The 24,510-nt window shown below is 38.8% G+C and overlaps 1 protein-coding gene across 2 annotated transcripts in view; it reads left to right on the forward strand.

Annotated features, from left to right (window-relative positions):
* Window positions 1-24,510, forward strand: part of arid1b (AT rich interactive domain 1B (SWI1-like)) — a 583,262-nt gene that overhangs the window by 408,482 nt on the left and 150,270 nt on the right. For both annotated transcript variants that reach the window (XM_043696151.1, XM_043696152.1), the window contains exons 7-8: window positions 4,221-4,400; window positions 11,648-11,755. In XM_043696151.1, the coding sequence (XP_043552086.1) occupies window positions 4,221-4,400; window positions 11,648-11,755 (288 nt within the window). The remainder of the gene's footprint in view (window positions 1-4,220; window positions 4,401-11,647; window positions 11,756-24,510) is intronic.

A 24,510-nucleotide genomic window follows, 5' to 3' on the forward strand; every position in this document is an offset into this window, starting at 1 on the left:
CATGTAGGCCGATGCCACTCAGCTCATGGGAGTCTCAAAGTATGGGACTTTGAAACAAGGGGGCACTTATTTATACTGAGATGTGAAGGAATGTCTCCTGAGGATAGTGAATGTCTGGAAATCTCTCAAAGTTTTCAAAGAGGCGGCAGATAAATTTTTAAAATATCAGGGGGTTTCAGGTTATGAAAAGCTGGCGTGAAAGAGTTGATGTCAGTGGCAGATCAGCCATGATCTTAGAGAGGTTGAAAGGCCGGCTCCTTTTTTTTATGTTCTTCCTCAGCTCGACCTCACCGCAGCGTCCTTGAGTCCCTCCATTTTCTCTGTCACGCTGCCTGATATCAGATATTCAATGAGCAGAAACCTCCAAGTATAATTTAGGAAAACTGAAGCTACTTTGTGTGATTCCTACCATAAATTATGTTCCTTAACCATCCCTGGCAAGACTCGAATTATCCTTCAAGTTATTCAACCTGAAATGCATTTGCAACCTCACATTCACACCAATGCCAAGTCTGCCAAATTTCACGTTCATAACATAAGTTGACTGATCTTGCCCACATTTATCTGTGTTGAACCCCTTAATCATATCTTTCTTTCCTCTAGACGTGATTCAGTCAGTGCTCTCCAGGCCAATCTTCCTTCTTCACCCGTACTTAAACTAGTCCTTATCCAAAAGCACCCTACTAGTAACTCACTCCAAATCCCATTCATCCCTATATTTGATTACCTTAATCCTTGCTTTCAAATTTCTCTGACCTTGTTCCTCCCCTCTCTGTATTCCCCAATAGCCTCAGGATCTTTGAGCAAGTCTGATTTTAATTGCTTCACCTTTGGATGTGCTTTTAAATGTATTGATTACAAACTTCTCCCTCAGTCTTTCCAACATCTAAGATGGTCCTGAAACCCTCCCCCTTTGATCAAACTTTTGGTCATCTGACCTCTCATTTCCTTTCCTGGCTTGGTGTCAAAAATATTTTTATTGATACCACTCTTTCTAGTTACCATAGGATATTTTACAACATAAAATTCTCTGTGTAAAGGTTTGATGTTTGTTGCAACTTGAATTAGACACGTTTCCCTGGAACAAGCAACAGTGGCAAAGATTTGAACCTCTTTAAATTTAATTCCTTGGTTTTGAATTCTCTAACTTGAAACAAAGTATTTGTAGCTAATTTTTGGGGTTTGGTAGAAGATACTTGAGTCTGTGTGAGTAATAGCTGGATGGGAACAAACAAGTTAGAAATGCAATCTAAGTATTTCGTCATCATCCTCCATGATCTAATCTTCATTCAGCCACTACTCTTGGATGTGAAAGAGGAGAAACAAAACATTGAGTCACAAACCTTTTTTTAACACCATTTTTAAACAGTTTAACATAACAAGCAGGATTCCATTTTCCACCATTCCAGTTATTGATCCATAACAATATTTCAGAAATGACTAGACCTAGCCAGATGTGGAAACAATGATTTTAACAGATTTTATCATCTAGCTCATACATTTTCCCTGAAGGGTATGTGTTATTTGGTTTTATCAAATTAAAAATTGTGCACATACCGTCCTGAAGGAAAATCAGGATGGTAAGAAAACTTTGCACATAATGACATTTAAAGTAACCTGGAGGTCGTTTGTCTTAAGCGGACTTGCTACATGCATTCTTTGTAAGAAGGTGGCGAATTCATTACATGGGCTGGATGTTTTCAGAGCCCTGCCATTTGAAAAGGCAGTGAGGAACACAGTACTATTGATTATGGCAGCTCAGTAGCCATTTAACGTGCCAATACAAGTTATTTGGCTGTAGATGAATAAATAGGGTGTTTCGTTTATTTGTGTGCACGTGTGTGTTATGGTTGGAGGAGAAACCCATGAAAGGAAAATAGACCCTCAACAGAGGTTCTTTTCTTCCCTTCCTCTACGGATTACCTTCCAAACTTTCTACATCACTCGAACATCCTTCAATCAGCCTTCTAGTTGGCCAATGACTGAGAACCTCAGCTGGGGTAAGATTGGGCAGGCTGGTCTCACCTTCAATTACCCCTGTCACATGAAGAATTGACAAGAAGGTTATCCTGAGAGTTTACAGTCCTCCACCGATAGCCATTGAGAAAATTCTTCCCATGCAGTATTGACCTCAATATCTTGACTGCGTAACTGTAAATTTGTCTTAAAGTTGAATTTTTACATATGGTCTTCAGAGTTATGGTCTTTTTTTTAACACATTGGCTAGGCCAGTGTTATTTAACCACATTGCTGTGGGTCTGGAATTACATATAGATGAGACTGAGTAAGGACGGTAGTTTCTTTCCCTAATGGACATTGGTGAACCAGATGAGCTTTTCCCAATGATCAACAGCTGTTTCACAGTCATCATTAGATTCTTAATTCCAGGATTTTATTGAATTCAAATTCTACCATCTGCCATAGCGGGATTCAGACCTGACTCTCTAGATTAACATTCGAGCTATAATACCAGTAGGCCATTGTTTTTCCAGTGAAGATAATTAACTCAGGGTAGGTATTGTTGGGGATTTTTTTCAGTTCTAACTCCGCTTAAGACAAACGACCTTCAGGTTACTTTAAATGTCATTACGTGCAAAGTTTTCTTACCGTCCTGATTTTCCTTCACACTAAAGTGGGCGGCACGGTGGCACAGTGGTTAGCACTGCTGCCTCGCAGCGCCAGAGACCTGGGTTCAATTCCCGACTCAGGCGACTGACTGTGTGGAGTTTGCACGTTCTCCCTGTGTCTGCGTGGGTTTCCTCCGGGTGCTCCGGTTTCCTCCCACAGTCCAAAGATGTGCAGGGTCAGGTGAATTGGCCATGCTAAATTGCCCGTAGTGTTAGGAAATGGGTAAATGTAGGGGTATGGGTGGGTTTCGCTTCGGCGGGTTGGTGTGGACTTGTTGGGCCGAAGGGCCTGTTTCCACACTGTAATCTAATCTAATCTAATCATAGATAATGGAAGGCCAATAGAAGGAAATGATTCAACATTATGCAAACCAACAAATGTGTTTATTTCTGTATTGTACATGGCTAATCAAGCAAATAAAATCATAACTTGCTCCTTTAATCATTTCGTCTCTTCATCCAAGTTGTTTAATGTATAAAAGAAGTAATTCTTATTACAAGGATTTATAATTACTTTTTGATGCTGCATCTGGTTTCACTTTCTTCCTAGCTTATTTAGGGTAGTTAATAGAATAAGTTAATAACTCTCCATTGCTCGAGGATGCGCTGGAATAGTCTGGGGCTGCAAATTTTCTATGACCACTGTGTGCTAAACACTATTATCCAATTGGAAGATACCTTTTACTGTGGAAACTTAATCTTGTGGATGAGCAATGTCAATACTTAGCTTCCTCGGGATATGTTATGTTGAGTGTTGAACATGATTCACCTGCCACTTATAACTTTCAGGTTCCAGTTGATTTTATCTTTATGAAAAAGTATTTTTCCAAGGTGTACACACTGTGTGGTCATGATAAAATTGTAATGTACAGTATGATTTAACTATATTTTTCTATAGAGTATATCAAAATAGCTAAAATTTAAACTAACAAGCATATATTTACACAGATATATTGATAAGGGAAGAAGTGTTACAGTAGGTCAGACATCTTATAAATAACTGCAGGAATGTAAAAGTAACTCATGATGTTAGCAGTATCAGTATTTTCGTATAATCTTTCTTTGAGTGCAATGGCAGTGCAGGTTGACCACGAATTAATTTGAATAAACCAGTTTGTGTATTATTTGATTGGCTTCACCGTTGTAACTTAGTTAAACTTGCCTACTATGGTAATGCAGATAATTAATAGAAAGGAGGGATGATAAGAGCTCTCTTCTGTGATACCTGGCTATGGCAGACCTCTACATTAATTTTAAAAAATGATATTGTGAACTATTGTTTGGTTTCAAGTGCTATATTTTGCTGCTATCATTAGCTTTCTCTTAGCGAGTTTTGAGAAGGTTGAGGTTTTGGATGTAGGTTTGCTCACTGAGCTGAAAGGTTTATTTCCAGACATTTCGTTACCTTACTAGGTAACATCTTCAGTGGACCTCATACGAATAGAAAGCAGGAATTTTCAGCATTGCTTCGCATGAGGTAATGAAATGTCTGGAAATGAACCTTTAAGCTCAGCTTTCTCTTTTTCTTTCTTCTATATGTTTGTGTCCCTTCTCTCACTTATTTTCTGTCTCACTATCTTTCCCTCTATATAGGTTTTATACCAGGTATGCAAAGAAACTCTCAAATATCTCAGTACGGTTCTCAGCATTCTGGTCCTCCGATTTCTCCGCATCCATCACCTGGAGGGCAAGTGCAACCTGGTACAGTCCCTTACCAGCAAAGCAATTCCAGCAGCACTTATGGTCCTCAAAGCGGGCAATATGGACCACAAGGTAATGTAAATAAATTTGAATTAAAAATAGTCAAAATCAACAGAAGCTGCTATAAAAATGTCTATGAATAATGACAAAATAAACATTTTAAGGTAACTCTTCAACTATTGAGAATTTCAGTCGAAAGCATCTTGCCAGATGTGGTATTTTGTACGCATACCAAAGTAGTTGTGCTCTAGGAAATCAATCTGCTTCAACTTTGGGTATTCCTTAAAGATATTTTATGCTGACACATAACTGACTGACTGAAACTGAGAAGCACACATATTATTGTGACTGATCATCATCGCAGCATGGCATTTTAAATATTCACTTTATTTTTATACTCATTAAATATAATCCTTCCATCTATAAGATATCAAACTTGGAAGGTAATGTGACCTTTTTATAGCATTCAAATGAACGAGACCTTTTTTCAGATTAATGGTTGACTAGTATACTTGCTGTATTTACTTTTTAATAGAAGCTTTACATGCTGTTTAGCCCTTGTTTAAATAAATCATTCAGCCTGGAAATGCTTCTTATAGAGCCAGTCCTGTGTGTAGTGTGCAGTATTTTGCGCACAAAATTTGGTGAATTTTTTAAAGTACAGAACCCATTACTAAATAATTAGAAAGGAGCTAACTTCTCATATTTATATTAATTTGTATTTGTAGTAAAATTAACCTGAAAATACAGGTAACTAGTTCATTGACACTAACATCTTGGATATAAATTAGAAGGGGGCATTGTGGCACAGTGGTTAGTACTGCTGCCTCTTAATGCCAGTGTTCCGGATTTGATTTTAACCTTGGGCGATTACCTGTGTGGAGTTTGCATATTCTCCCCGTGTCAGCGTGGGTTTCCGCCAGGTGCTCTGGTTTCTTTCCACAGTTCAAAGATGTGCAGGTTAGATGGATTAGCCATAGTAAACACTGGGTTATGGGGCTGGGGTGGTAATAAATTCCAGATGGTGGTTATGACCTTGAGGACATTACGAGAAAATCTGGTGGAAGCAGATTGACTCATAACTTTCAAATGACAATTGGAGTTAAACTTGAAAAGCAAAACATTTGTGAGGTAATCAAGGAAGGATAGGGCACCGGGACTAATTGGATAGCTGTTCCAAAGACACAGATATTTGTGGTACAAATGACCTCCATCTGTGCTATTTGGTTCCATGAAGAAAAGCTGCGGACATGCCAGTGAAAACTGACCAGAAATTATAAATGGATATACCATGCAGCAAGAGGTTCTTTAAATCTATAAAAATGAAGAGTGAGTCCAAAAATGACATAGTCCAAGAATCCTTAGATTCTGGAAAAGCCCCAGAGGATTGGAAAACTGCCAATGCAGCATCCTGATTTAGAAAGGCAAAGAGATTTTTTAAAAACAGGTAACTAAAGGCCAGTTGCCTTAACATTTGTCCTTGGGAAAATGTTAGAATCTGATTATAAAGGATTGAATTGCAGAGTATTTAGGGATGATAATAAAATCAAGTGGAATGGGTGAGGTTTCTCAAAGGGGAAGACTTGCCTGACAAATTTAGGATGCACAAAGGAAAAGCTATGGATGTGATATATTTGGATTTTCAGAAGGTATTTGATAAGATACCATATGTAATGCTACTTAATAAAATAAGCGCCCAAGATGTTAGAGGTAGTATATTAGCTTTCTAATAAAAGAGTCGAGATAAAGGGGACATTTTTCAAGATGGCAACCTGTGACTAGTGGAGTGCCACAAGGCTGGAACCACAATTATTTACAATATACCTTAATGTTTTGGATGAGGAAAATGAATGTACTGTAGCCAGGTTTGTGGGTGGCACAAAAATAGATGGAATGGGAAGCGATGATGATGGAATGAAGAGAGTGCAGAGGTGTACAAACAATTAAACCAATTGGACAAAAATCGAGCAGATAGAATATAATGTTAGGAGATGTGAAATAATGCGCTTTTGGCAGGAAGAATTGAGGAGCTGAATATTGTTTAAATGGAGAAAGACTTCAGAACACTACACCACAGAGATTTGGCAGTTCTCATGCATAAATCACTAAAAACTATCATGTAAGAACAGCAGACAATATGAAAGACAAATGTTTTATTGGTCTGTATTTCAAAGGGAATGGAGTATAAGTATAGAGAGGTCTTGCTAAAACTATAGAAGGCACTATTCAGACCACAGTTGGAACATTCTGACTAGTTTGGGTTCCTTAACTGAAAAAAAAAACAGATTGTGTGTTGACATAGTCCATGGAAGGTTCGCGAGGTTGATCCCAGGTATGCAGGTACTGCCTTATGAGGAGGGCTTGAGTAGGTTAGGCCTGTACTTATTCGAGTTTGGAAGAATGAACAGTGATCTTTTTCAAGCACACAGATTCCTAAGGGGCTTGACAGGTTGTTTCCCCATGTGGGAGAGCCTAGGACCAGAGGACATAATCTCAGAATAAGGGATCTCACATTTAAGAAAGAGATGAGGAGAAATTAATTCTCTCAGAAGGTAGTGAATCTGTGGAATACTTCACTACAGAGGCTGTTGAGACTGGGTTATTAATTATATTCAGAGTGGAGATAGATTTCTAATCAGTCAGGGAATTGAGGGTAATAGGGAATGACGGGAAAGTGGAGTTAAGGATTATCAGTTCAGCCGTGAGCTCATTGAATGGCAGAACGGACTTGATGGGCTGAATGGCTGACCTCTGTTCCTATGTTTTATGGTCTTAAGCTCAACCACATTGAAGTAGTTCCATGACCCACAGTTAAATTGAAAGTGCAGCAGCACTCAAGGTTCTTGCAATAAATTTGTACAGCTTTTTGTACTGAAAATTGAAGGGATTTGTGCTAATCATCTCTGGAAAAAATCATGTTGATCTGTGAATTTGGATTAATAATATATATTATGTCATTGATACAGAGGGACTCTTGGAGCCCTGACACCAACTGTTGTCCACTCCCCCTTTGGCATTCCACAAAGAATTTACTGTTGTCTTTATCCTTTTCCTCCCTCACCAATTCCTCCTGATGCTGACATAGCTCCGGGAGTAGTAATTTTGCTGTACAGTGAGTGAATTTCTGATAGGCCAAATGCATCACAAGAATTCCTGTGCATGGCAGTCAGCAAATTTCTATTCCACAAGACAGCTAAAACATCAAATACAAGTGGCAATGGGCAGAACAATAAGCAACGTAGATTCTGATTCATTGTCAAACTAACATTGATGTCGTAGTAAATGAGTAAAAACTTGAGAAAAGATGTAAATGCAAAGTTGTTTTTCTAAACCTTTGTGTGTGAAGGTAATAAAATGTTTTTTGCAGAAAATTAGTTAGTAGAATAACATTAAGCTATCATTTAATTCAAGCTTGGTGTCTGATTTTTTTTAAAATTTACAATAGCATTCAAAAGAATTAGTTACAATGCAGGGTCTGCAAATCATCCAAGACAATAACCAAGTAAGGTTCTAGCTGTTGAAACTAAACATGTGAACTGGGTATATTTCAGAAGCTAGCAGTGCAGTTTCTTCCATTGATTCAGAAAGCTAGGCAAAACTTTTTGTTTAGCAGAAATACTATCTTGTAACCAAAGGAAGCCTTTTATCGATGCAAACATTCCCTAGATGTCAAATTTTAAAGGTATTGCTTTACCTCAATTTTTGCTTGCTAAACTGATAATCCTATTAAGAGTGGAGATTGATTATACACAATGGAAGAAAGAATCTAGGATACTTCGGGTTTTTATTTTGTGTGCAGCACTTTTTGCAAGCCATCTGAGTTACTATTCGTCATGAACACTAGATTACTTAATGATGGAAGAGAGATCTTTAGTTCTGATTTTGTAATGAATGGCTAAAGGGACAGCAAAGTTTTTCTGTGCAACATATGGATGTGATCTCTTTTGTACCATCACATAGGATCTCTTTTAAAGGTCATTGTTTCATTTGTCTGTTGTTTTCTTCTGAAGATACATTGATCTCTGACTTTTGAGTACAGTATCCCATACACTTCAATGATACACACATCATATGCTATTTTACTGTTAGATGGAGCAAAGCTCACTTATTTCCTGGAGAACATACTTTACTGAAGGAACCCATCATTTGTTGCCACACTCCATGAAATCCCACACCAAGGCAGAATTTGCAGAGACAAAATAACTTTATGTTCACCAGCTACTCAGGTCTTAATCTTTTAAAAATGTTTAAATGATAATGAGCCATAGGCATTTGAACTGCACTGTAACTGAGTTGTAGGCACACCACAGTATAAACAAAACTGCATTAAGAAAATTATTTCTAGGTAAGCTCTTTCTTCATGCTATTTCATGCCTCTTGCTGCCCCTACACTATTGTTGCATATCTACTAATCACTTTCCACCACTGTGCTAGGTGAGATACACTTACACTTCATAAAGAGTGGAAGTCATGGACAAAACACACTATTCCATTTATAATCAATTTCCCCTTTCAGTTCCTTTACCACCATAAGTTTTATAAATCTTTCCTAAAGTTACTGACGCTTGCAGTTCCATGCAGGCTGACAACCATTTGATTTCTCACCTAATTTACATCATGCTTAGACAGTAAATATAAACAGCTTACTGTGAAAGGTATTCCCACAAAAATATATATTATCCATACATGTTCAATGTTCATCAGAAGTCAGTGGATGGCAAACCAGAGCAGAAATTTTTAAATTCTACCCCCCCTCCCCCCTTCCATTCCTACCTCGGGCGACTGTGTGGAGTTTGCGCATTCTCCTTGTGTCTGCATGGGTTTCCTCTGGGTGCTCCAGTTTCCTCCCACAGTCCAAAGATGTGCAAGTTAGGTGAATTGGTCATACTAAATTGCCCATAGTGTTTAGTGCATTCGTCAGGGGTAAATGTAGGGGCATGGGTTACTCTTCAGAGGGTTGGTGTGGACTTGTTGGGCCAAATGGCCTGTTTCCACACTGTAGTTAATCTAATTTAATCGAAGAAAAGCCTAATCAGTGCATGTTCATAGGCACAGACCAGGATTTGAATGTCAAATGTTGCTGCTTTGTAAGCTTAAATTGTGTACTGTCCATGATTTTTCATATTAGACGTCCAGCCAATTTGAATAAACATCTAACTTGAAAATTCTTGAAGACAAAATTAAACATAAAAGTATTTAAATAATTTGGACAAATGTTGAAAAAAATTCCAGGATTTGCATGACCAGGTCAATTAATGAAATTTTACTGTTGAGATTTAAATCTGTTTTGTTTATTCATGATCTCCTCAGTAAAATATAGCTTGGGGAATATTGATGGAAAACTCTTCTATGCAATGTACAAAGTTTATTCTGGCACCAAGAAGGACTGATAGCATTGCTAAAATGGCTCATTTTTACAATTGTATTATTGTACAATACATTTACACTAATTTGGTATCAGGGTTGAGGATCTGCAGTTATGTGGAGGGAGGAGAAGCTAATGATTTCCTTAAAGCAAAGAAAGTTAATGGGAGATTTGATAAAGTTGTTCAAAGTTAAAGTGCATTATTTAGCAGATAGGGATAAACTATGTTCTCTGGCAGGGGGCCAGTAACCACAGGGCACATTATTATTATCTAGAATGTAATTTCTGAAAGGGTGGTGAAAGTCTATTCAATAATGCTTTCAAAAGAGTGTTAAATGAATACTTAACAAAGGCAATATTTTAAAGGTTATGGGAAAGCAGCAGGAAAACCATGCCATTTGAAAAAGATAATTCAAACGATATGTATCAAATGCCTGCCTTCTACTGGATGATTCAATATTTTAAAGCTTCAGAATTTCCAAAACTAGGAATACAGGAATGTTGAGCTAAACCGGAGTTGTTACTGCCATGACATTAAGCTCCCAAAATTATCTCCTTTGCTGTTCAATAGTCAACAGTTATATTGCAGTTATTAAAATGTATAAGCTAAGAAATTATGTAAGTATGAAATATTTTCAATTAGGTATCAGCTTTGGCTCAAAGAGGAAGCGCTTAAGCTCAAGAGGTTTGTAGATTCAAGACCCGCTCCAGAAACTTATGAAACTCAGCTATCACTCCAGTACAGTGTTAAGGGAGTGCTGCATTGTCAGAGATGCAATATTTGCAATGAAACATTCATTCAAGGTCCCCTCAGATGAACATAAAAGATTATTTGGTATTATTGAAAGAGCAAGAGCATTCTTAATTTTTATCTCTCAGATAATATCACCAAAGTAAATTATCTGGTCATTTATCTTGTTTGCAACACCTTGCTGTGCAAATTGCTGTATTTCCCTACATCACAGTAGTTATTGCAATTCAAAAGTACTTCATTGACTCTTTTATTCTTTGCGTTTGTAAAAGATATTTTGTAATTCATTGTCTTCAAATTATTTTGTGTATATTTTTCTATATTGCCAAAGCAGGAAAAATTGATTTGATTTTAACTTGAAATAATTTCCCTTAAAGCAGAATGATTTATACCTACCTATTGTTTATTCTCAGTTTGGGAAGTCCTAAGTAATCACATCCTAGCAGTAGTTCTGAGGTCTGTTATTGTGTTTGATCTGCAAGATCACAAAAACAGCACCTGCTTAGAATTTTAGTTAAATCATTATCTTTAATCGGTGTTATCTTCAAGATCAGTAGAGCTCAGCTGTGCACCTTAATCAGTTTTAAATTGGCGCCATATCTGTGTCATTATCACATTGTTTGAATGGTTGAATATGGCTTGAATGCCTTACAATGGCATAACAAGACCCTGAGAGGAATGAAGTTGACATTTTTTAACCTTCCAAATTATACTATGATGTTCTATGATGGATTTTGTTCATTGATATCAAGCATGTGAACTTGCCTAACTCTCACTTCCTGTGTTTCTTCATCTGTGACTAATGTCACTTCCAAATTATCTTCTAATTCTGTTATTTTGCAAAAAACCTGCCTCTTGTGGACACAATTAGCAAAACTCAGCTACAAAGTAATTACCTACTCTGTCCAATTCCTTGTCTCCAAGGTGCCACTGTGAATGTTGCAGGAAACGCAGGGGAGAATTGTGGCAAACTCAAATAGAGATGTGTTGAAAAGGATAGTTAGAACATTAGTGAGGATCAAGTATAAATTTAGAAAGGAGGAAAAATTAATTCCAGATTTTCTGACCTGTCTTTTTGCTGCCTCTCATTCATTTGAATCTGACAAGAGGACAGTGGGAGAACATTTTTAATAATTTGGCAGCTGAGTTGTGAAGAAGATTATGCCATGGCCCTTGTGTTTATTGTGGATTCTCCTGGAGCAGGTTGTGCCATGCCAGTTAAAAGAAATGGCAGCACTCATGGATCGGAAGGAAAGGACAGGGGCACTGTCGGTCTCGATGTAGTAAAGATCGTCGACGGAAACCCTGGAGGTAAGAACCTGAACAGGAAAAGAAAGGAGTTGAACAGTTGGGAAAAATAGAATGCAGAGCAGGAGGGGGAGGAAGGACACAAACTGAGTAAAGCAAATAAGTTAGAGCATGTTGAAAATGCGAAATAAAAAATGGGGAGGTTGGGGAACAACCTAAGGACTGGAACTAACTTAAAATTATAATTATGAAGCAATTCCATTATTCAGTTAATCTTAGTATGCTAACATACGATTTGCAACTATGAGTTAGATATTTTATACAGTGGCTACCTCAGTTCTGCCTGTTGAAAACTACTGAAAAATGCAGTCTTAAAAAAACAATTTTTTCAGGAATGATACATCAGATCCCTCTTGGTGGACTATGAGAGGCAGCAAATAAAATGCAGGACCCTAGCCAAAAAAGCTTTTGCATAAATAATTGGTAGGTATGCCGTCTGTTACTCTGCATTCGGAAGGCCTTAAGTCAAATTACTTGATGGTTCACTTTTCCAGCCTTGAAATTGAACTATGTTATGATGAATTCAAATTATTAGATGATTCGGTTTTTGAGTGCAGAAATTGCTATTGGATATTCTGATTGAATTGTTGCTAAATGGCAAAACCAAATTTTCTAGTGTAAATCTCAGTTGGGGAAGAATTTTACAATGTAAATTCTCCTTATTGCAGTTGCTTTCAATTAATTCGTCATATTAACCATATTTGTTTGCAATTGCATTTTAGTGTATATGGTGAAGAATTGAGTTGACACTGCACAAATTCACATCACATCAGTCACTTGAGCATCATTTATATGATCGTTTTAATTTGGAGTCCAACAACTTGAACCTGGTTCCTCGTGTTTATCACATGGAGTCTCTAAATCTAGCAATGTCCAAATTCTGTTTAGTATCCAGGGCTTAAATTGGATGGATTACTCAAAAGTGATAAGTCCTTGAGCTGAACTCAGTTGCCCCAAAATTCTTCTCTATTCGAATTCTCAGTTTAAATTTCACCAAGCGAGCAAGGTGTGCCACAAATCTTTCACCAATTCCCTTCATTAACTTGCGGTTTCTGGGTTTCTTCTTATGGATTTAAGATCCTATATACTATATCAAGTAGAGCAATGCCAATTACTCCACTAAGCAATCTCAGCATCTTAGGTTGAATATCTGGTTATACAATAACCTAAAGTATAACATTTCTGTTGTGGTCTGAATCTGTGCTCACAGCTTTCGTACATGTAATTACCTCCCAGTTGTTTTGAAGACAGAGAAAGTACCTGGTGAAGCCAGAGACTATTCGATAGCCAGAGACTATTTCCCGGGGCAGAAATGACTAACACGAGGGGTTATAGTTTTAAGCTGGTTGGAGGAAAGTATAGAGGGGATGTCAGAGGCGGGTTCTTTACACAGAGAGTTGTGAGAGCATGGAATGCGTTGCCAGCAGCAGTTGTGAGGCAGGGTCATTGGGGACATTTAAGAGACTCCTGGACATGCATATGCTCACAGAAATTTGTGGGTGCATACATGAGGATCAGTGGTCGGCACAACATCGTGGGCTGAAGGGCCTGTTCTGTGCTGTACTATTCTATATCTATGTTCTAAGTATAGTCAGGTATTAATTAAATTGCTTTATTTCACAATATCTGAGAACAGACAAATATGCATGGTAGGATTGACATAATTAATCAGAGTGTGTAACATTACAAAATAATTATTACTGTGCATTTTCATTCTGAATTTAGGAAAGACCTGGTAGATTTGTGTTATAAAGCTCAACTGACCACTTTTGTCCCTGTCTCTCTCCTCTTTATTTTCCTATGTTTAAATCTCAAGCTTAAGCGAAACAACCTCTGATAATTATTTGTGAATAGGCTTGTTCCAGTACAATGGGTGTGAGCAGTTTATTGATCATGGAGACATAAAAAGTTACCTACTGTGTGCAACTTTAAGAAAGCAATGTAAAATGCTCATTCACACCATTTCAGCTACCTTCTGTCATAGTACCTATGATCCCATAGAGACCGATAACTCGGCACAAAAAAATTGCATTTCCAATGAATAATCATACAAGGTTTCAAGTTTTAAGATTTCATTGTAACAAACTAAAAGCAACATTAACTGAATGTTATTTGATGGGCAGTTAATCAAACTACAAAGGATAGCACTCGAGTGCATGATACCAATGTACAAGGAACCACATACAGAAGAACAACAATGTGTAAAAGTGCAGTCATTAGAAGAGATTCCATAATGAGGAGATAATTAGGTGCATTGAGTCCTCTGGTGTCAGGGTAAAGGACATCACTGGGGCAATAGATTATTTATGCATGTTGATACCAAAGAGGCACAATAGGGGTTGAGGAGAAAGGGAGGCAGTTAAAGATAAGCCCTTGAAGATGATAATCACTGCATTTCACCCAGTGGTACACACTAGTAAAAGTAGATATGGAAGGCAGAGAGGACCGATGGTGTGAGATTTGATGCAGGAGAGATGGCTTCAGATTCTTAGGGGCTTTGGGACCAGTTTTGGAATAAGAGACATCTGTCCAAAGGGTTACATCTCAGCAGGAGTGGACCAGAGTCCCAGAAAGAAGGTTTACTAATCTTGTTGGGAAGAGTTTTTAAACTAAATTGTTGAAGGAAAAGCACTAGTGTATGGAAAAAAAAAATTGAATAAGGTTCTTAAAGGAATGTATAGGTAGTTATTTGATAATTTTTTTTCTATCTTATACAGTACTTGTTGCGTACTAAGTAGGATTGTAAGCCATACATTCTAAAACTGCCTTTGTCTATTTATAAAAGCACAAAGTATAAAATTATCAGCTTCAAATGCAAAAAGCCATGTGGGAATACATTGTGACGGAAACAGAAACCTGAGTTCAAGACAGTATAATATCATATACAAAGTGTTAATGAAAATTTCTTTGTCCAGTGTATTTTTAGTCCAACTGAGTAGGAGGCATGACTGGATATGGTGCTGGGGAATGAGGTAGCCAAGTGGACCAGATATCTATGGGAAAGCATTTGGATGACAATTATTGTCTCGTAAGATTAAGATTGGTAATGGGAGACCCACTGTTTTGAATATGCGTCTAGGTATTTTTCTTGTAGTTCTTGGGAGCTACAGTGTTGTGGCCTGTTTAAATAATGTTCTGATGCAGCTCTATTTGTGGGTGTTGAGATGATTGCTCCTATAGTTGAGTATCTGGTCTGTGTGTGTTGCTTTACTGTAGACGCTAGTCTGCAGTTCTCCATTGACTGTTCATTCCACTGTGACATCTAGGAAGGGAAGTCTGTTGATGTTCTCGTCTTTGGTAAAATTTATGCCAGTGAGGATATTTGTGAATGATATTGTAGGTTTATTCTAATTTGTTCCATTTTGTGATGACAAAGGTGTCATCCACATAGCAGACCCAAAGTTTAGGTTGTATTGTGGAGAGGACTGTTTGTTCTAGTCTCTGCATTACTACTTCTGCTGACAATCCTGATATTGGTGATCCCATTGGTGTACCATTGATTTATTTGTAGGTCTTGTCATTGATAGTGAAGTGGATAGTGAGGCACAGGTCTGCACCTTTGCAGTTGTAGGTCATCCTTCTTCCTAGGACGGCTTTTTCTGTGTCTGTTAGTGGTCGGTCCGATAAGTTCTTAGTCCAAGCTTCTGAAATGCCTGTATTGTTCCTTTGTGCAAGCTTGTCCAGTTTTTTTGTAGGGCTAGTTTTTTTTCTTTGTCTTGGTCTCTGTTGTTTGATGTTGCTGGCTCTTTCTAACATGTTTGTCCATTCTTGGCCAGTCACGTTGGTGTACAAGGTTTTGTGACGCAATATTTCCCAATCGTACATGTGGAATCGGTTGTGGGCAACATTCTGCGGCTGTTCTATTCACCTATTCTTCTGGCTTGACAAGTGTTAAGAGGTGGTTTCTACTTGGCCCGTCTTGGTAATACCTGTTTCCTGAGGCATTCGTGTAGGAAATACAGTTATTCGTGGGTGGCACTGAGTCGGATGGCATTGGTTTCCCATCTTTAGGCTAGTTTGACTTTATTGTACCCATAAGTGTTTGCGATTTTTGAGATTTATAGCTCAGGTTGAGATTCAGTTTATAAGTTTGCTCGCTGAGCTAGTAGGTTTGTTCTCAGATGTTTCATCACCATGTTAGGTTACATCATCAGTGAGCCTCTGGTGAGCAGGAGAAGAAAAATATCTATACAGCGTATTCAAGAATAACGGGTACCCGATAAACACAGTCTGCTGATTCTTAAACAACAAACCCAAACAAGAAGACACAGCACACCTCGAGACTCTAGCCATATTACTATACATCAAAGACATCTCTGAGATGACTACAATACTACTCCGACCTCTTAGCATCATGGTAGCCCACAAACCTACCAACACACTGAAACAGCTACTGATGTACCTACCAACAACCAGCAACTCAAATGTTATATTCAAAATACCCTGCAAGGACTGCAACAAACACTACATCGAACAGATGGGCAAAAAACTAGCCACCAGGATACACAAGCACAGCTGGCCACCAGAAGGCATGACCAGCTTTCACTAGTACCCTTACACACAGAGGAAGGAAGACATTGCTTTGACTGGGGCAACACATCCTTCCTAGGACAGGCTAAACAGAGGTATGCACGGGAATTCCTAGAGGCCTGGCATTCTAATCAGAACTCCATCAATAAACACATTGATTTGGACCCCATTTATCAACCTCTGTGAAAAAAAACCAGAAATTATTCACCCACCTTAAGAGACCAAGACACACAAATAGAAAGCAGAAGAAAACACCAATGCTCCAACAGAGGCTCACTGATTATGTTACCTGGCTGGCCTAGAACAAACCTACCAGCTCAGTGAGCAAACTTAGAACCGAAGCCTTTCTTAAATAGTGGTACCATGTTAGCCAACCTCCAGTCTTCTGGTACCTCACCAATGGCTATCAAAGACACAAATATCTCAGCAAGAGGTCCAGCAATCGCTTCCCAGATAGTTCTAGGGTACAACTGATCAGGTCCCAGGGATTTATCCACTTTTATGTGTTTGAACCGTTCAGCAGCACCTCCTCTGTAACATGGACATTTTTCAAGATGATGTTTATTTCTAAATGCAAATAGAATTAAGGAGAATCCAAAGGGTTTTTACAAATATATTAAGGACAAAAGGGTAATGAGGGAGAGAATAGGGCCCCAAAGATCAGCAAGGTGGCCTTTGTGTGGGGCCACAGAAAATGGGGGAGATAATGAATATTTTGCATCAGTATTTACTGTGGAAAAGGGTATGGAAGATCTAGACTGTAGGAAATAGATGGTGACATCTTGCAAAATGTCCAGATTACAGAGGAGGAAGTGCTGGCTGTCTTGGAACAGTTAAAGGTGGATAAATCCCTAGGACCTGATCAGGTGTACCCGAGAACTCTGTGGGAAGCTAGAGAAGTGATTGCTGGGCCTCTTGCTGAGATATTTGTATCATTGATAGTCACAGGTGAGGTACCGGAAGACTGGAGGTTGGCCAACGTGGTTTAAGAAGGGCGGTAAAGACAAGCCAGGGAACAATAGACCGGTGAGCCTGACCTCGGTGGTAGGCAAGTTGTTCGAGGGAATCCTGAGGGACAGGATGTACATGTATTTGGAAAGGCAAGGACTGATTAGGGATAGTCAACATGGCTTTGTGCGTGGGAAATCATGTCTCACAAACTTGTTTGAGTTTTTTGAAGAAGTAACAAAGAAGATTGATGAGGGCAGAGCAGTAGATGTGATCTATATGGACCCCAGTAAGGTGTTCGATAAGTTTCCCCATGGGAGACTGGTTTGATCTCACGGAATACAGAGAGAACTAGCCATTTGGATACAGAACTGGCTCAAAACTAGAAGACAGAGGGTGGTGGTGGAGGATTGTTTTTCAGACTGGAGGCCTGTGACCAGTGGAGTGCCACAAGGAAGGGTGCTGGGCCCTCTACTTTTTGTCATTTACATAAATGATTTGGATGCGAGCATAAGAGGTACAGTTAGTAAGTTTGCAGATGACACCAAAATTGGAGGTGTAGTGGACAGGAAGAGGGTTACCTCAGATTACAACAGGATCTGGACCAGTGCGGCTGTACAGGACATTGGTTAGGCCACTGTTGGAATATTGCGTGCAATTCTTGTCTCCTTCCTATCGGAAGGATGTTGTGAAACTTGAAAGGGTTCAGAAAAGATTTACAAGTATGTTGCCAGGGTTGGAGGATTTGAGCTATAGGGAGAGGCTGAATAGGCTGGGGCTGTTTTCCCTGGAGCGTCGGAGGCTGAGTGGTGACCTTATAGAGGTTTACAAAATTATGAGGGGCATGGATCGGATAAATAGACAAAGCCTTTTCCCTGGGGTCGGGGCGTCCAGAACTAAAGGGCATAGGTTTAGTGTGAGAGGGGAAAGATATAAAAGAGACCTACAGGGCAACATTTTCACGCAGAGGGTGATATGTGTATGGAATGAGCTGCCAGAGGATGTGGTGGAGGCAGGTACAATTGCAATATTTAAGAGACATTTGGATGGTTATATGAATAGGAAGGGTTTGGAGGGATATGGGCTGGGTGCTAGCAGGTGGGACTAGATTGGGTTGGGATATCTGGTTGGCATGGACGGGTTGGACCGAAGAGTCTGTTTCCATGCTGTACATCTCTATGAATCTATGTTCTATATATTCCATCTCCTCCTCCACAGTAAACACTGATGCAAAATACTCGTTTAGTATCTTCCCCCATCTCTTGCAGTTCCACACATAGGCGGCCTTGCTGATCTTTGAGGGACCCTACCACCTCCCGAGTCACTCTTTTGTCCTTCGTTATTTGTAGAATCCCTTTGGATTCTCTTTAACCATCTTTGCCAAAGCTATCTCATGTCCCCCTTTTGCCCTCTTGATTTCCCTCTTAAGTATACTCTTACAGCCTTTATACTTCTTTTTTAGGGATTCACTCGATCACTGCTGTTGAGATCTGACATATGCTTCCTTCTTTTTCTTCACTAAAGCCTCACTTTCACTAGTCAACTATCACCCCCACACCTACCAGCCTTGCCTTTCACGCTAACAGGAAGATACTGTGTCTAAACTCTCATCATCTCATTTTTGAAGGCTTCCCATCTTCCTGCCGTCATTTGATCCACCTTCAATCAACATTCGAAAGTTCTTGCTAATTGGTTAAAATTGACTTCCTCCATTTAGGGGTCAGATGAATTCTTCACAAAAGATCCAGGCCAAAACCTAAAGTTAGCAGAGAATGTAATGAGAAAAAAAAATACTTTATATGAAAGACTTTATATGGCTGTTTATATGAAAGAATACTCAAATATTTCCTATTGGTCTTAAATAGCAAGCAGGGAGCAAGAAGTAGGTGGGGCCTGTTAAGTCAGGGAGGCTAACATCGATGATTTTATAAACATATTCAGACATATTCTGATACACCTCTCGAGCAGATGGGACTTGAACCTGGACCTTTTGTCTCAGAAATAGGGACACTGCAAGAGTCCCGTAGGGTTTCGGAGAGACGCAGAAAATCAGAATATTTAATGAGTACTTTAGCAAAATATTGTGGAAGCTGAAAACTAAAAAGAAACAACAGAGCTGGAAATATTCAGTTTACCAGACAGTTTCTGTGGAGAGAAACTGAGTTAACATTTCTGAAATAAAAACAGACATTGGAGGAGAACCTCAGCAGGTCTGGCAGCATCTGCAAAAGAAAGCAGCGTTAGTGTTTCGGATCTAGTTAGTTCTGAAGAAGGGTCACTAAACCTGAAATGTTGACTCTGCTTTCTGTGCACAGATGTTGCCAGACCTATTGAGATTCTCCAGAAATTTGTCTTTGGATACTAGAAATCTAGAACACACTTCTTTGTTTTTGCTTATAATTTCGCAAAACTTAAACTTAATCCAACTTCTCAAAGATGGGAAGCAGTAAATGAGCCCATCCCTGAAATCAGTTTGCATATACATAAGGTCTGCTTCTCTTTGCCCTCCATCTTTAGTGGCCCTTGTGCTGGGTTAGGCTGTGCAGATCATTCATTTCAGTTGCCGGAACTTAAACTGAAATCCTACTAATACAAAAACAACATTATGGTTGGGAGAGAGAGAGATTAATTGTCAACTCAGAATTTAAGCTTGGCTTGAATACAAGCCTTAGAGGGACATTAGTGAGCCAATCCGTTCCCGGAACCATGATTTTTACAACTCAAAACTCAATATAGTGTGCTAGAAGTAGATTAAATGCTTCAAGGATCTGAATCTTGATAATCTTGCTTTATAACCCATTCGAGATCCTACATGTGACATAACTTAAATGCTATCTTTAAATAGTCCATAGTCTGTTCTTTTTAAAGTGTTCAGACCACTTAAGATTAAATTTATCTTTATCATAAGCAGCAAAAACAAGGCAAGGCTGCCCTTAAATTCCTAATGGTCTTCAAAACTGCTTCCTGTGAGAAGTTCTTCACTCTAGAAACGTGCATGTGGGTCTTATGTGGTTGTTGAATATTCCATGTTGGCCAGCTGATCTGTGTTGGTCAGGCATCTGTCAGTCAGTCAAAGGCTGTTATGGTGCAGCAGTAATGTGCCTACCTTTGAGCCAGGAAGTCCAGGTTTAAGTCCCACCTACTCCAAAGATGTAGAATAACATTTCTCAATGGTTTGATCAGAAATTATCTTCAGTCAGTTTAGTTTAATCACTTCACCTGATGAATAACAGATGGTTTGAATTGTTTTTCATCATCCGTTTCAAATATATTATGACTCTCCTCTGGGGCAGGTGGAACTCAAACCGGAACTTTGAGGTAGGGATACAACCACTGGGGCACAAGATCCTGGCTCAACAGATCTTATGTCAACAGATTGTAAATCAGTTAAAACAGTAATACAATTCAGTCCGATTTCTCTGAGTCAGTATATCTTTGCTGTTAAATTTATATTCCATAAATTATTGAAATAAAATTACATGAATTTTTTCCCACCTGTAATCTGTATTTGCTGCTACTCAAGATTTGATGCAGTTTAATATATATTAGTATTTGCATTCACAGATTATTTTAATGTATATGTATATACTGAATTTTTTTTTAGCTCTTATTTCTCTTGTCTCCCAAAGGCTGTGGCTTACACCACGGTGCCATTCTGGGAATCTTAATACTTTGCCTCATGATCTGAATGTATGGTCTAGGCTCACACTTCAATGCAGTATTTTCTTTTAAATGTTGCGTTGTTCGAGGTGCATCTTTTCACTAAGAACTTAAACCGAGGCTTCATATGCCTTTTTAAATTAGCATGAAAATTGCTTACCTCCTTCTGCTGACCAAACTCTCACTCCTCACCCTCTCCTTGACCAAAAGCACCAAGCCAGGTATTGTTTCATTTGTTGTTTTGGAATTGGTTTTCATGTTTGGTGACGGAACAGTGACTGCGTTTGAAAATAAATGCGTAGAATACTTGTGAACGTACCCAGGAATTGAAAGAGAACATATAAATGTTATTTTCTAGCTTCATGTATGAGCCTGGTCTGAGTGGTGTGATTAGGAGAATGGAGGTCTATCACTGTAAACTTAATTCTGTCTCTAAACAGAAATTAATAACTGGATTGCTTTGCAGGGAACTGACACGGACTCGATGAGTTGAATGGCCATATTTGATGTAGTAAATAACAGTCTAATTACAGTTGGATGGGACCCCTTGCTGATTCATTCCCATCATATTCAAAATGTTAAAATATGAAGATACAGTCCTGTTGAGATCAGGGTTATATCAGAATATTATAAATTTGTATTCCATGTATCCCACAACATGCATTGCATATGTCCATAGAGATATGTAGTGATTTTGTTTCAGTTATTTTCATTGATCTCCTCCCTTCTTGGTAAAGATGCTGAATCGTGCCGTCATACTTTTCTATAACTGTCAAAAAACCTCCAGTATTTCTATCTTTTTAGATTAGATAACATTACATTAGTGTGGAAACAGGCCCTTCGGCCCAACAAGTCCACACCGACCCGCCGAAGCACAACCCACCCATACCCCTACCCCTATATTTACACTTACCCCTTACCTAACACTACAGGCAATTTAATATGGCCAATTCACCTAACCTGCACATCTTTGGACTGTGGGAGGAAACCGGCGCACCCGGAGGAAACCCACGCAGACACGGGGAGAACGTGCAAACTCCACACAGTCAGTCGCCTGAGGCGGGAATTGAACTGAGGTCTCTGGCGCTGTGAGGCAGCAGTGCTAACCACTGTGCCACCGCGCCAGATCTTCTTGTTTATACCTGAAACTCGAGTGTCAACAAGCAAGTTGGAGAACAATCTCAACCAAGGCAAATGCTTTGTTCACCAATGTCTACTCAGATTGCACAAAGGTTTACAAGGATGTTGTCACGGGTGGAGGATTTGAGCTTTAGGGAGAGACTGAATAGGCTGGGGCTGTTTTCCCTGAAGTGTCGGAGGCTGAGTGGTGACCTTATAGAGGTTTATAAAATCATGAGGGGCACGAATAGGATAAATAGACAAAGTCTTTTATCTGGGGTGGGGGAAATCCAGAACTAGAGGGTTTAGACTGAGAGGAGAAAGATATAAAACTGACCTTACGGACAACTTTTTCACATGGAGCGTGGTGAGTGTATGGAATGGGCTGTCAAAGGAAGTGATGGAGGCTGGTACAATTGTAACATTTAAAAGGCATCTGGATGGGAATATGAATAGGAAGGGTAAAGAGGGATGTGGGCCAGTGCTGGCAAATGGGACTAGATTAGTTTGGGCTATCTGGTCGGCATGGATGAGTTGGACTGAAGGATCTGTTTCCGTGCTATTCATCTCTCCGACTCTAATTTTGACACTCTTACAGATATACTACAGTATAATTCCATAGGGCTTCCTTCTCACAACCTCTCAGTTTGTAAAAATAAAGAATGAAATGACCAATGAAGGGAAACTACTGTTTATGATTGCATGGTGCATTAAAGTGAAGTATGGTCCAGCAGGAAACTCAGAAGAAAAAATCATGCTGAATTCTTTGAACATTTGCAATTAGTTATCTTGATTTTTTTTCTCTTTAAGTTATGAAAGCTATCAAAGTCTCATGTGAAATTACAAAATATTCCATTTTGATGTGAAATATTCCATTTCTATGAAAGCCTATGAAAAGTTGGTCCATTTTCCACCATCCTTTAAATAAGTTTGCACAGTCTAAGAACCTGCAATTAACAAGTCAGTGGTGTGACCTTAACTTAATAACGTCCTGTTACACTGTGTGTAACCTAAGGATGCTCAGCGTAAGCTTCCAGCTATACAACAAAAATTACCTTGTAAAGATGTTTTCGTCCCCAACTGCACAGTTTGGAAAAGCTCTTCAATGTATGCATGTTTTCATAATCTCAGAATCCTAAAACACCTGCAACAAAGGCAGCCATTCAGACCTTCATGCTTGTGTTACTCTTACAGCTGTCATTCCTCGTCCCATATTCATAATTTTGACCATAATCCCTAAATGTCTCATCCTAAAATATCTGTCCAGCTGCTTTATTTCTGGAATCTTTTTCTACCTTTTTTTCCAGTAAGAGTATTCCAGCTCCTAAAAACACTGAATGAAAAAAGAATTTCACCATCTGCTCTCGAAACATTAAGCTAATGATTTGAATGAATGACCTCTCACTTTTGACCCATGCACCATAGGGGATAGGCTTTGTTAGAATTGGTCAAGAAACAAATCATTATCTTGAAAATCTCTATTAGGTGTTTCTTTTTAGACTTCTGTACCGAGGAGAGTGATCCTAACTTTACCAATCCCTCCTCATTATTGAAGTCCTACTTCCCAGGTAAGACTTTTATATCTTTCATGAAATGTAGTGCCTAGAATTCCCTTGGAACTGAGGCTGATTCGGTAATGTTCTTTTAAGTTATTTCTTAGTAAGGCATATACATTGTGGAGTGCTAATTTTCTATTTGTCAGTGGATAGTGTGCTGAATATATTCTGAAGGTCGTCTTTTAATGCCACAGTACATTGGGTAAGATTTCCTAAAATATTGTACTGGTATTTACTGACAGAGGGTTGATGAGGCTTACAAAGTTTTATAAATAATCCAACTCTCATTTAAGATGTTGCATGAGATTCTGTTTTTATGCATTTCTTTTTTAGCCAAGAAATCTTGAAAGAAACACTTAACTGACATGTTTTTTGCAGTATAACTCTTTATAAATAACATATATGAAATGTTCCACAGGGTAAATTCGTATTTATTTATTGTTTGAGATAAATGCAGCAGTGCCTTAATGTGTTTTTACATATATTCAGAGGTACTGTGTTTAAGACAATATTTGAGGTCCACTCATAAGCGATAATTATGCTGAAGTACCCAAGCAGGATAAACCAAAATTGCTCATTGAGATCAAAATTTGCTCGTGCAGTGTCATAGCTGAAAATGTGTTGCTGGAAAAGCGCAGCAGGTCAGGCAGCATCCAGGGAACAGGAGAATCGACGTTTCGGGCATAAGCCCTTCTTCAGGAACCCTCGTGCAGTGTCATAGACTTGTAACAATTTTGCCAGGGAAGGAAGAGTTCATGGCAAGAGGCAGCAATGTCCATAAAGTTTCTTTACCCCCACCATCCCTCCCATTTTGTCTATCCAGGAGCTGGTAAAAATACTGCATTTATATCACTTAATGTTTTTGCAACATTGACAGTCCATTTTCCATCCATAGTCTCTCATTTTTACTAACTTCTCAAGCTGTTGAACTATTATTTGAAGTCA

Source organism: Chiloscyllium plagiosum, chromosome 9, assembly GCF_004010195.1.
Source record: "Chiloscyllium plagiosum isolate BGI_BamShark_2017 chromosome 9, ASM401019v2, whole genome shotgun sequence".
Taxonomy (NCBI): Eukaryota; Metazoa; Chordata; class Chondrichthyes; order Orectolobiformes; family Hemiscylliidae; genus Chiloscyllium; species Chiloscyllium plagiosum.